General features: G+C 41.7%; 1 protein-coding gene across 1 annotated transcript in view; it reads left to right on the forward strand.

Moving 5' to 3' along the window:
• Positions 1–12793, forward strand: part of TEX29 (testis expressed 29) — a 17690-nt gene extending 4897 nt beyond the window's left edge. The window contains exons 3-5 of the mRNA XM_045283810.1: positions 10255–10324; positions 11588–11727; positions 12704–12793. Coding sequence (XP_045139745.1) covers positions 10255–10324; positions 11588–11727; positions 12704–12747 — 254 coding nt within the window. The 3' untranslated portion in view covers positions 12748–12793. The remainder of the gene's footprint in view (positions 1–10254; positions 10325–11587; positions 11728–12703) is intronic.
• Positions 12794–12993: the final 200 nt, after the last annotated feature.

A 12993-nucleotide genomic window follows, 5' to 3' on the forward strand; every position in this document is an offset into this window, starting at 1 on the left:
CCAAGGGCTCAAGTAGAAAGCAGGTGTTATGAGAATGATGATGGCAACATATGTACGAATGTGCTGGACACAAATGATGTATGTACAGATTGTGAAGAGTGGAGAAAATGCATTAGAATGGTCTGGTTTGCTCAAGAGTGGGGAAGTTCGTCTTTCTGTATGGAGATTTGGCACTTAGGTCAAAAAGATGATGTTTGGCTTCTCCTCAAAAGGCAAATACGATGTCACAACTAATACAATTAATTGATGGGAGGATTTTGTGATTAAAACTTTCCATTCAGATATCGATGTAGAAGCCTTCCTCACTCCTTCACCCCCGACCTCTGGGAGACCCCACAGCTACATCGTTCCCTGTACTTGCAGGTGCAAGTGATCGGAAGTGAATTCCTTTTTTTTTTCCAAATAATTTTTAATTGAGAAAATTCCGGTACCACAAAACCACCATTTGAAAGAGCAACATGGAGTGATTTTTAGTACAGCAATAATTTTAAACATATTGCTACCAAATCATCAAAACTTTTATTAAACAAAAATACCCAAATATAAAGTTACTGTTCTCGACATAGGCTCCATCTAAGTCTATACCCTTCTGAAGCCAGAGTTCTCATTGCTCTAACCTTTCCCCGATGGTTCCCATATAGGAGGATGCCCCTTCCACGCATCCTGCCAACACTTATGGCTGTTTGCTTTTTGTTATCCCAATCTTTGTGAATATGGAGTTGATTTATTTTGATTTCGATTCCTCTAATGAGTAATGATGCTACACATCTTTCCATATGATGCTTCCTGGTCATTTGTAGCTCTTCTCTTGAAAAATGTCTATTCAATTCCTTTGTCCATTTTTAAATTGACTATCTTACTATTGTTGAGTTAGGAGAGCTCTTTATATATTTTGCCAACTAGACCTTTATCAAATACGATGATGTGCATTTCTTTCACCCACCACGGGGGTTAGCTTTTCTTTTTCTGGGTGAAGTCACTTGAAGTATGAAACCCTTTAATTTTGGTGATGTCCAGTTAATTTGGTTGCTTGTATTTTCAATGCCATCCCTAACAGACTAATAAAGGCACATCAGTTGACCGTATGTTTTCTTCTAAACATTTCCTAGTTTTCTCTCCTATGTAGGTCTTTAATTTGAGTTAATCTTTGCTTATTGTTCTAGGAAGCTGTTTAACTGCTTTCTTTTGTATGTGGACATCTACTTGTCTCAACACTTTCTTGTCCCCAGGCTATACTGCTCCTCCCATTGAACTGTCTTGCACCCTTGTCCAGAATTAACTGCACATAAATATATACGTTTATTTCTAGACTCTCAATTCTTTTCTGTCACTGCGTATGTCTGCTAACAAGGAATTCTCTTAGATTTTGCATATCTGAGTATGTCTTAATTTATCTTTAGTTTTTGAAAAATATAATTGTAAATAAAATTTTTAAAACATTTTGAGTATTTCATCCTAGCAATTTCTGGGCTCCATGGTTTCTGATAAGAAGGCTTCTATTACCCTACTGAGGATCCCTTACACATGATGGATTTTTAAGACTTTCTCTTTGTCTTCTGAGAGTTTGTTTATGCTGAATCTGTGTGGATCTCTTTGAATGCACCTTACTTGGATTTTGGTGAGCTTCTTGGAAGTGTAACTATTTAAAGTCAAATTTGGGAAGTTTCCCTCACTATTTCTTCAAATACTCTTTGTGACCTTTTGTCTCCTTTCTTTATGGGACTCCCATTATTTCTATGTTGGTGCTCTTGATGTCCCAAAGGTCTCTGAGGTTCTGTTTATTTTTTCTTGATCCCATTTTCCTTTTGGCTCATAAGATGAGCTAAAGTTAATGGACTTATCTTCATATCTGCTGACTCTTTCTTCTACCTGCTGACATTTGCTATTGAGCCCCTTTTGTTATTTTTTTCTTTTTAACATTTCAAAAGTTGTGTTGACATATAGTTCAAATATTATACAATTGAATGGTTTAAGCATATTAAAAAGTTTTATAATCATCACCCAATTTAAGAATATTTTCTTTGTTCTTATACTCATCATTAGCTCCCAATCCTGCCCCCCAACATCCCCTGCCATAATCCTAAGAAATTATCAACCCAGTTAATAATTAAAATAGATTTACCTCTCCTGGATTTCATATAAAGAAAAATATGTATACATGCAAACAAGAGAGCAAAAAATCCAACAACAATAACAAAACAAAAATCAGGAAACCTATATAAAAAAGAAAGCAGAACATGATGAAAACTAGAACAAATTGGAAATGGGAGAAGGGAGAACAAATGATACAGTGTTAAATTTTGACCTAATTACGCCTGCATTCTACTTTCCACTCTGTCTAATAACAAGGCTATTGACATCCCTGGTCAATGTCCGGAGGGGATTCTTCCATGTGGGAACTCTGTAAGTGGATTTTGGGCTTTCACTTTCATCCATCGCCTTCTACAAATTGGGTGCTCAGACTTTAAGCTCTAATATGTTCCCTTCTCTACTCTTGGATTCTATTATTTACAGACCTTGGATTACTCAGGCTGGTGTGCTTCCTCTGTGTGGACTGGGCTGACACCTTACTTAGATGGCTGCTTGTTTTCTTGTTTTATTTTTTCCCCTCAAAACCTTTTTATTGAGAGATAATACAGATAACATTCCAAAGTTCAATCACGTCAAGTAGTAGTGTACAATTGCTACCACAATCAGCTTCAAAACATTCTCTTTCTTCCTGAGCTCATCTCCCCTACCCACTTCCCACACTGTCCCCCTAGGAACCTTTATTCTACTTGCTATCCCTATAGGCTCATCAATCTGGGTTTCATATACCGAAAACCTTATAACAAAAATTCAAGAGGGCTATCCCTAATGACAAAAAAATCAGAGATAAACCCCAATATGAAGAAAAAGAAAACAAACAAACAGAACATGTTGAAAACCAGATCAGGCCCAACATTGTTTTGGGGGGAATCGACAGACAAGGTTTTAAATGTTCAAGGTAGGTTTATCATTTTGATCACCAATAGCCATTTTTCTCCAAGATGCCATTATTTTTGATAACCGGCCCCATCTGATTTCTTCTCTACATGTTGTATAGCATTCATATCCTCTCTCATCTCTTCATGAGGGCAAGTGTCAAGTAGGATCATCCTTCTTGTTCTCAGGTTAAGTCTGTGATTAAGTGTAAGCTCACAATCCATTTATAATATACTATGGCTTATCTGTGTCCCTGGTCCACATTACAGACAGCATTATCATATCCTTGAGGCATATTGTGAATCTAGTGATAGTATTCTGGTTATTTTTTTTCATTTCAGTTATTGTAATTTCAACTGAAAAAATATATTAACAATTGCGTCTTTTTAATCGATATTCAATACTTGATGAAACACCATTTTCACAATTTTCTTTCTATTTATTTTTTGTTCTTTAGACATGATTTCCTTGGAACAAATTGAAAATAGCTGATTTAAACTTGTCGTCTATTGAGTTCAACATCTGGGCTTTTCTCAGAGGCAGTTTTTATTTATTTTTTAATTATTAGCCGGGATTTAATACAGATATCATATCATTCCAAATTTCAACCACGTCAAGTGGAATGTGCAATTGCTCCTGCAATCACGTTCCAAACCTTCCCTGTCTAGATGGAGCCCTTGACATCATCTCCCTTTTACCCCACCTCCACCGCCTCCCCTCCCACCGAGCCCCTTATTCTACTTGCGGTCCCTCTAGGTTCACTGATCCTAGGTTTCATATACTCCAAAGCAGAAAAGCATATAACACAGCGTCAAGAGGGCAACCTTGATTGATATAACATCTCTGAGATACACTCTAATATGAACAAACACTGAAGAAACCAATACAAACCAAAAAATACAGAAAAATTTGGAAACCAGACCAGGTCTGCCCCACATCATAGGGGGAAATCTACTGACAAAGTTTTAACTGTTCGGGTCAGATTTATGCCTTTGATCTTCTATACTCCCCTCTCCCAATCAGAGGCAGTTTTTATTGACTCCCCACCCCCAGCAATATATGGACCATCCGTTTTTTGTTTTAACTCTCATTTGTTGTTGTTGTTGAAAATGAGATATTTAAAATACTACAATATTGAAACTCTAGAATTCAGATTCTTTCCTCTATTCAGAGTTTGTTATTGCTATTTGTTGCTGTTTTTATTTAGTTTCGTGACTTTCAGAATTTAATTCAATAAAACTTCAATTCCTTGTTTTGTGAAAATTCAGCATGGTTAACTTAGTGGTTAGCTAATGACTGGAAAGATTCCTTTCTTAGATGTTCAGAGCCAGTCTTCTTGGGTCTCAGTCTGCCAAAGGACTCTGTGCTTACCTTCAACATTGAGTCAGGCAGTTTATACCACCACCTTACTCTTGACTTCCTGCTTATACAAAGCCTGAGGTTAGGCAAAGGTGAAAGCTTAGGACAGCTCTGGGTATGTACCCGGTCCTGTGCATGCATATGGTTTTCTAGATTTCCAGGAATATGTCAGGGGAACATTTCAAGGAATAGGGGGCTTTTCAACCCCCTATGGACAGATCAGTCCCCAGATTTTCCATGTAGGCTTTTTGATTAGTCTGTTGTCTGGCTCAGGAGCCCTGGTGGCATAGTGATTATGTGTTGCGCTGCAATCCAAAAAGTCATGAGTTCACAATTAGCAGGTGCACCTCTGGGAAAAAAAATGGGCTTTCTAATCCCGTAAAGAGTTAGTCTCAAAAACCCACAGGGGCACTTCTACCCTAGAGGGTCACTGTGAGTTGGCATGGACTCGATGACAGTGAGTTTGTCTTGTTTATTGATTGTCTGGCTCAACTATTATTTACTACCTCAGGTCATTGCACCATAACAAGTGATTCTGATTTTTTAAATGATAAACAGCATAAGTGGAATAATCTGTTGGCATTGAGTGATCTGAAAATCACTTGAAATAAAGACCGGTGGGTCTTCCCCAGCAGAACGAGTCAGTCAGATGCTGACACGGGTTTCAGAGGAGTCCCAGCCCTGATCTGCTCTCCTAGGACTTGCCAGATTGCTGGTTTTCAAGACTACTTGGAGTTGAGGGCTAGACATAAGGTTCAAGTTTGCACTAGGCTATCAGATTAGTTTTCATTTCATTGACATCTTTCTCATTCATGATGGCAAATGGGCCATCGTCCGGTGTAAGTTGTAGCTCAGCGACAGGGTATTATGACAGGGTCAGCTATTTACCTTGGATAATTACTCCCTAGGTTGCTGCAAGTTTTCAGTGAACCTCAGGCTTTCTGAACAATCGATTCTTTTTATTGCTTTCATTGTGTTTTGGGAGAGAAAAGGTCTGATGTTGTTCACATCATCATCATCATCATTTTCACTGACTGATGCCACCTCCGAAGTTACGGCTGGGACTAACTGACCATCTCGGCCAGTTGCACCCAACTGAGTAGTGGGAATTGCAACATGGCATGGTGGTTGTTTTTCTTAAAGGAGCTCCTTATTCTCCACCTGTCTTATCCTAAAACCCATGACCTTCAGCCAGACCCTTATTTGGGAAGTAATTTTGCATTGTTGGCCTTTCAATGAAGAGTGCCACATCACCTTCCTGCATCCTAACAGCTCACTCTCCTCAGTATGGGACAAGCCCCTGAAACGGAGCTTTCGGCACTGGGTAATGAATGGACCACAATTAAATGCCTTTTTCCCTGTCATCTGCTTATTGTTTTACGGTATTGCCATTTCATGCACAAACCTCAATATTTGAGGGCAGCAGGTATTTGCAATCCAGCTCATTTCATTTCCATTGTGGGAGCTGTCTTTCATTGTTTTTTTAATAAGTTTCTTACACATGTGTACAATTGAACTCTTTGATGAAGTTTGCTTTGGGGACTCATTATAGCAGGAAACATCAAAATCCAACAGATATTTGAGTTTATACTTAAAATTTGATGTGGTATCCAGGGCGGGCCATCGTGTTTGGCAATGGCTCCAACTGCCCAATATTGCAACTGAAATGGAGGCCCAATAAAGTAGACAAGTGGCGTGGATAGTACACAGAAGGTCAAAGTTGACTAGGGGAACTCAAGTACTTAAAACGTTGTATTTCATCTCCTGAGTATCTTTTCATCAGGTATTTACACAAGCATTGGCCTTTTTGCATTCCTATGTAATATCAACTATGGCCTATTTGACTTGATTCTTCTCATTCATTTGAAAAATGAGCATCCTGCTTCACAACCCCTTACTTATTAGTAGTGTCCTTAAGGAACTCAGGAAGAGACCACACGCTTTCAAGAGTTGCTTGTACTTGAGGGCTCACAGGGTCGCAAGTGGTTATTTCATACTTTCCTGGAGTCAAATATGAATCCTCCATCTGTTCCTCCAGTTTTAATAAACGGATTGTGTGGGCCTAGGCTTTTTCTTAACTTCTGACTTTGTTCACGCTTGAGGGGCTGGGCCATCTGTGGGCAGAGTCTGGGCAGCGAGTCCTGGGCTTGGCTTCTCTCTGTGCTCTCAAATTATTTTCCATTTCTTTGACATCTTTCTCATTCGAGACGGCAAATGTACCATTGTGCTATGGAAGTTGTAGTATTCGGTGACAGGGTATTATGAGTTCTTTGTGCGCATAATTCCATGTTATGAAAACCTTTCACCAACTTCTTAAATTGGCTGGTTTGAAGTGCACATTGTGTTATGGCATAATCTGTATTATTAAGAACATGAACTTGGGGAATTAGCATTAGATCTTTGAGAAAGAAGTGGGAATTCAAAAAGAATGACTTGCCTTCATTCTTCAGCCCTGATTTAGGGCACATTATTTAACATGTCATTTCTTCTAAGTGTTTGACTTCAGTTTCTTATGGGGCTTGCTGAGATGATTTCAAAACTTTGTTTAACTATCTTTGGGGAGAATTTACTAAGATATGCTTTGAAGAAAATAACCTTTTCTTCAATTGCTACTATTTCTGAATGATCATTCACAATAGATGATTTATGATAACCCTTGCAGATAATTTGTAATAAAGAGTGTTGCAGGCGAGACACTGTACAGGGAGAATAATAGAGACCCAGCTTCTCTCTTTTAGGTGCTTGCTATTGACAACAACAACAACAACAAACAGTAGAAGATCTACTGACAATTGAGCATTCCTTATTGGCTAAATGAGTATTTCTTCAACAGAACTTGATGATGTATAAATTCTGATTTTATTTCATGAATTAAGACACACCATCACACTAAACTCACTCAAACCCATTGCCACCAAGTCAAGTCAGATTAAAGTGACTCTACAGGGCTGAGAAGCACAGTCCCAGAGGGTTTCCAAGGCTGCACATGTGGACTTCTTTACGGAAGTGCACAGCCCATCTTTCTCCATTGGAGTAGCTGGTAGGTTTGAACCACTGACCTTTTGGTTAATGGGAGAGTACTTTAACCACTGTATCATCAGGGCTCCTAAGAAATTCAAGAATTTGAGGGGTTCTTAAGAGCTCTTGGCCACTTTTAAACCCAATTAGTTAATTTTATCTTAATTTATTATATTCATTCAAATTATCTTAAAGGGTACTTTCTCTGTGGCCAAGCCCTTTGCTACATCCTTGAATTAGGTAGTTAGGGCTGTGTAACAACTTACTCCAGCCCTTAGTGGTTAAAACAGTACCTTGGTGGTTTTCATTTGCTGTCTCATGAGATGGTAGTCAGGATGTGAGTGGAGGTTGCCTTCATCTGAAGGCACGACGGAGTTGGAGGATCACTTTCAAGATGGCTTGCTTACATGGATGGCAAGTAACAACTACACACTGTCACCAGGGAGCAGCTTTTCCTTGCCACTCAGGCTGCTTGAGTGGCCTGAGGACAATGTTTGCAGGTTTCCCCCAGAAGAAGTGGCCTAGATCCAAGGGAGACTAGGGGAGAAGATGAATGTCTTTTGTGACCTCACCTAGGTACCGTGTTGATTACAGAGGTCAACCCTACTTTGTGTGGGGATTCTATAGCAGGGCATCAAGACCAGAAGATGAGAATCAGGGAAGTCCTCTTGAAAGCTAGTTATCGTTAGAGATTTGCAGGTAAAGTTGGCGACGTCTATTCGTTTTCTTTTCCCTGGCTTGGTTGAGTGAGCAGGTGCTCATTGGAGAGGTGCCGTTGAAGTCAAGAAATAAGTCAACTCACTAGAGCAGAGTCTGGCAGAGACCCCCAGTTCCTTCTATGTTACAGTGTACTAGTCTGTTGTCTTCCAACACCACACCTCTGAGTCTTCTTCTTCCGCCTTCACAGCATTTCCTCACTGAGCTCTTAGTTATTGAGTTAACCATAGTAATAGGAATAACCTCAGTACAAGAAAAGAAAAATCAAACGTTTGGTTTTCAACCTCCATTTTGGGTCTGACCTCGGCCCCCATGTAGTAGGATTCTAAGCAATGCCCGCCCCCCCCACCCCACACCAACAGTAATTCAAACCCATTTCCTTGGGTAAGTGCTGACTCATAGGCCCCTGTGGTTGCTGTGAGCTGGAATACGATCCTATTGTCTAGCAAATTCAAATCGGTTGGAACCGCCTCACGTGCACTGGAGGCAGCCTTCTCTACAACCATCACTGACCTTCCCAAGAAATTACACCTAACGGTATTATTCCCACTGGTTAATGGCATTTGGAAATGGTTTAGACTGCAGCGGTTCTCAACCTGTGGGTCGCGACCCCTTTGGGGGGTCGAACGACCCTTTCACAGGGGTCGCCTGATTCATAAGAGAAGCAAAATGACAGCGATGAAGTAGCAATGAACATAATATTATGGGTGGGGGGTCACCACCACGTGAGTTACTGTGTTAAAGGGTCATGGTATTAGAAAGATTGAGAGCCACTGGTTTAGAGGGAAAAGGCAATGACGATCTCGAAGTGAATCGGTTTACTTTAGTTAGGGATTTGCAGGTAAGCCTCTGAAAGAGTGAGACAGCAATTAGGGAAGAGAATAATAGTAGTAATAGCAATAAGCATCACTGTGCATATATAAGGCCAGCCACTGTAATCAGAAATTTACTTGCGGTTGAGTTTTAATTTTTTCAAATGGCAACCTGTTAAAGAATAGTGTTACTCAACTATACACTAAAACAAAACCCACCCACCCCCACCAAAACAAACCAATGCAGCGAGCCAATGGGAGCAGGCAGCCGCCTGTTTCTCCTGCGCAGTGGCTTTGGTGGGCTTGAGCCACCAACAGTCTGGTTAGCAACCCAGTGTCAGAGCCGCCGCCACTGTCCCGGGAGGGCTCCTTGACTTGACTCTTAAAGTATCTGCCCGGAAGTATCTGCCTCGGTCCTGAATCAACTGAACAAACGGAGATCCAAATACCAGTTTCCAGAATCAGCCCCCTCTCTAAAATCGTGAGGATGGCCCAGGGCTGTGCAGCGTTTCGTTCTATCGTGCATAGGGTCTCTGGGGGTGCATTCGAGGGCACTAACACAATAATGACTAAGGCGCCTTGGCCCCATGGGACTTCCCTGGATAGACAGCACCTGCAGGGGAGGAAGGCTCCCGTCCCCGCCCCCGCCCCCGTGGAAGGTGGAAAAGGAACTGAGGAGTCATGCCTATGTTTTCCTTCCAAGTCGCTCCATGAGCAAGGAGAGAGGTTGAAACGACTCCATGAATTGATGATCTGACACACAGAAGGTTAGGACTAGAGGTCTCCCTGCTTGAAAGACTCTCGCGTTTTTATCGTGGAAGGGTTTAAACCTGAGCCATTTAGTGATTATGGAAAAACCACATTAGCAGAGGAGACTCAGTTACCGCCAGTGGAATTTGTCGTTTATCCATTAGGCGTGTTTCTTATCTTCAGACTCAGACACTGAGCTGAGTGTTGAGGTACGGTGTCCAGGGAGCTGGGAGGCAGGGTGTGAGGACAAGATACTGGAAGCAAAGAGAGAAAGTGCCGCTGCTTTCGGAGAACAGAGAAAGGCGCACCATCTGTCCCACCCGGCTCCTTGGGACAGGTGTTACCAGTTGTCCTCTGGGCGGCCACCCTCCACCCTGCTCAGCTGCCTTTCATGAGCTCCTGAGGGTGGGACATATGAAGATAGGTCTTGGGGCGGGGGTGGCGGGGGGTGGAAACCTCCACAGTGAGCTTCCAGAGAGGTTGGGGGTCATAAGCGTCAATCCTGGGCTGACTGTGGGCAGCAAGGAGGAATAACAGCATTAGAGGGGAGCCGGGATGTTGTAGTTGATGATATTGTTTTAAGTTGATGATGCATTTGGTACCCATCTGATGTGCAAATGAAATTGTTTTTCAGTTTATGTGCAAGTATTCTCTGCCTTGATCGTGATCATCTCCGGGGCCTTTATTATCACTATAATTTACAGGTCAGTCACTTTTTATTATTTCAAGTTTAAGGCCGGAACTTACAGGGTGGGAGAAGAAAAGAAATCCAAGCCATTTAAGTACAGCCCACTGACACTACCTTCACCCTTATCTTCGGCCCCACCTGCTCTACCTGCTCCTTCGGGTTTGATGCTGAGGGAAAACACGGACTCATACACTTATGACTATGTGAAGAGGTGAGCTGTCTGTATTGGAAGCACCTGACCTTATTTTCTCCTGAGCTATTGTTAGTAACAGTGATAACATAACCAGCCTTTACCAAACACTCCACATGCCCACCGGGTCATCTCGGTTAATCCTGACAAGCACCTCCTGGCAGAGGTGTCGTTCCCACTGCCAGGGAGTGGATTCCCACTCATAGTGGTCCTCTTGAGGATTTCTGAGATTGTACATCTTTATAGGAGCAGAGAGCCTCATCTGTCCCCATTTGGTGAGTTTGAACCATCAGTTGGTGAGTTTGAACCATCTACCTTGCAGTTAGCATGACCCATGCCAAACTAAAGGTGCTGTTAGTGTCCCCTTATTCAGACGCTTAGTCTCAGTACCAAGGAAGCTTAGCCATGTGCCAAAGTCTCAGTTCTTACAGAGTAGGGCTGGGAATTTAACTCAGGCCATGTGTGTCCCAAGCCCATGATGGCTGTTTTGTGTTCAGGGCTCACATATTTGGCTATGTCCTTTGAAGTCCTATTGGTAGAAGGCGATATATAGTTCGGAGGTATCTCAGAGGTGAATCTCTCTCCTGTCATTTTAATGACGATGAACTGGAGACCCAGAAAGACCAAGACACTTGGTCCTGTCTTCCAGCGCCAGTTCCCTCCGTGGATCAGAACTGGGTTTTCGATCTCATTTTAGGACCAGGCTGTTTGTGCCACAAAGCCTCTGCTTGTGACACACCACTCATGAACTGTGAACAGCGGCCTCGGTCACTTTGTCTGACAATCCAGAAAAGCCACAATCCTAATAGAAGGGATGCTGGTCGGGTATTTTGACGGGTCTAACTATAACTTTCAGCACAGCATACAGCTTTGCCACCCCCATTTTCTGTCCCAGGGAATCTTGATGCCACATATGAAACATCTATTTGGAGCATATATCAAAAACCAAAATGGGAAACTTGGAGGCAAAACATCTATCTTTAAAAAATAGGCATGCACAAGTACGAAACCTGTGTTGTAAGAGGGGGGTCCTAGAATTGTTCCATTTTTTTGTTTCTCTGATTGTGATAAAAACTCTCTTCCCATCAGAGTTGTTCAAGAGAGTAGGCGAGAAAAGGAAGTCTCTAAGAACACAAGTTCACCAGGCAGTGATAAATTCCCAAACAGTGGTAAGACATCTCAGGAGTCATCTGTGCTGACAGGACAAAAAACGTCATCCTCAGGAGAAAGTAAGCTCACCTTTTCATTCTTTTCAGGTTTAGAGCAAAGAGCATCGCTTGATTTCCCTGCAACATTTCATATGTGAAGAACATTCCATCATTTTATTGGCACTTCCACAGAAGTTTATACATTTTATTTTCCGTTTTGTATCCAAATCGCGGGACTCTGCTCCCAATGTGTTTCCTGCTTCAGAAACACATGATCTTACATAAACATTCTCTTCCAGCTAGCTAGGCACCTCACCCCCACTGCATGCGGGGAATGAGTGTGCGTGTGTGGGCTGAGGGTCAGTGGGCTGGAGTGAAGAGGAGGCAAATCTGCAGAAAGAGTCCAATCAGGGGAACCTCCCCACCATTTGTGCTGTGAAAGTGACTTCCTCCTCGGGGGCCCTCTGGCCACTCTGGTGGTGGTGCTGGTTAAAATGGTGTGAAGAAGAGTTAAATATTTCTCTGGTTTTCACCAAGCTAGGCAGTCGCTATAGTTACTAACACTTTTAGGAGGTCTTTCTAGTGCCTTGTTGTTGTTTATATATTAGCCACTTGCAAAGTTAGAGAAACCTTCCACGATGTTTGTATGGAGATCATAGGGGTGTTTATGATGCATTAGTCACATTTACTGCATGCTTTCCTGGAGGGAGTGATCGATAAGGAAAAATTAAATGTGACCCACCTTTCCATCAGATCTGGAATGCTGTGGCCCTGTCAAAATCAGTGCCTATGTAAGTGACACTTCCCCATAAGGCACAATATTTACCTTCTCGCCTTTCTGTATACTGGAGCAATAACCTCCAAAGGCTCTTTGAAAGAGCTTTTCTCATCTCTGCTATGAGAAACGTAGGGTTAGGATAAGGTCACCTACCGTACCCTGACCTTACCATAGTGGCCTGTAAATAAGAGCCAATTGTAGGTCATGTAGATGTGTTCAAAGAGCGTGATGGCACTTCATTGGATTGATGACTATTCCACTGCAATGTTTTTAATACAGCGGAAATATTAACAATATCACAAGCTGAAGAATCGGAGGGATGAAATGTATTATAAGGAGCAAAGCCTGATGGAATTACCCAAATGAAACTGCACAGCTTGTGAAATGTGTGATGGGACCACCTAATGAGAAGAAAAAAAAGATATTTTAAAAGTTGCTTCTGGCTTATTGCTTTATTTGATGCTATATGTTTGAACTATTTTAGTATCTTTTTTAATGCAACATATCTAGAATCTTGTTAATTCACCCCATAATATAAAATTGACTCATGAGATTTTAAACTTGGTTTT

This window comes from Echinops telfairi, unplaced genomic scaffold, assembly GCF_000313985.2.
Source record: "Echinops telfairi isolate 266 unplaced genomic scaffold, ASM31398v2 ScPeMD7_7467;HRSCAF=8505_1, whole genome shotgun sequence".
Classification (NCBI taxonomy): domain Eukaryota; kingdom Metazoa; phylum Chordata; class Mammalia; order Afrosoricida; family Tenrecidae; genus Echinops; species Echinops telfairi.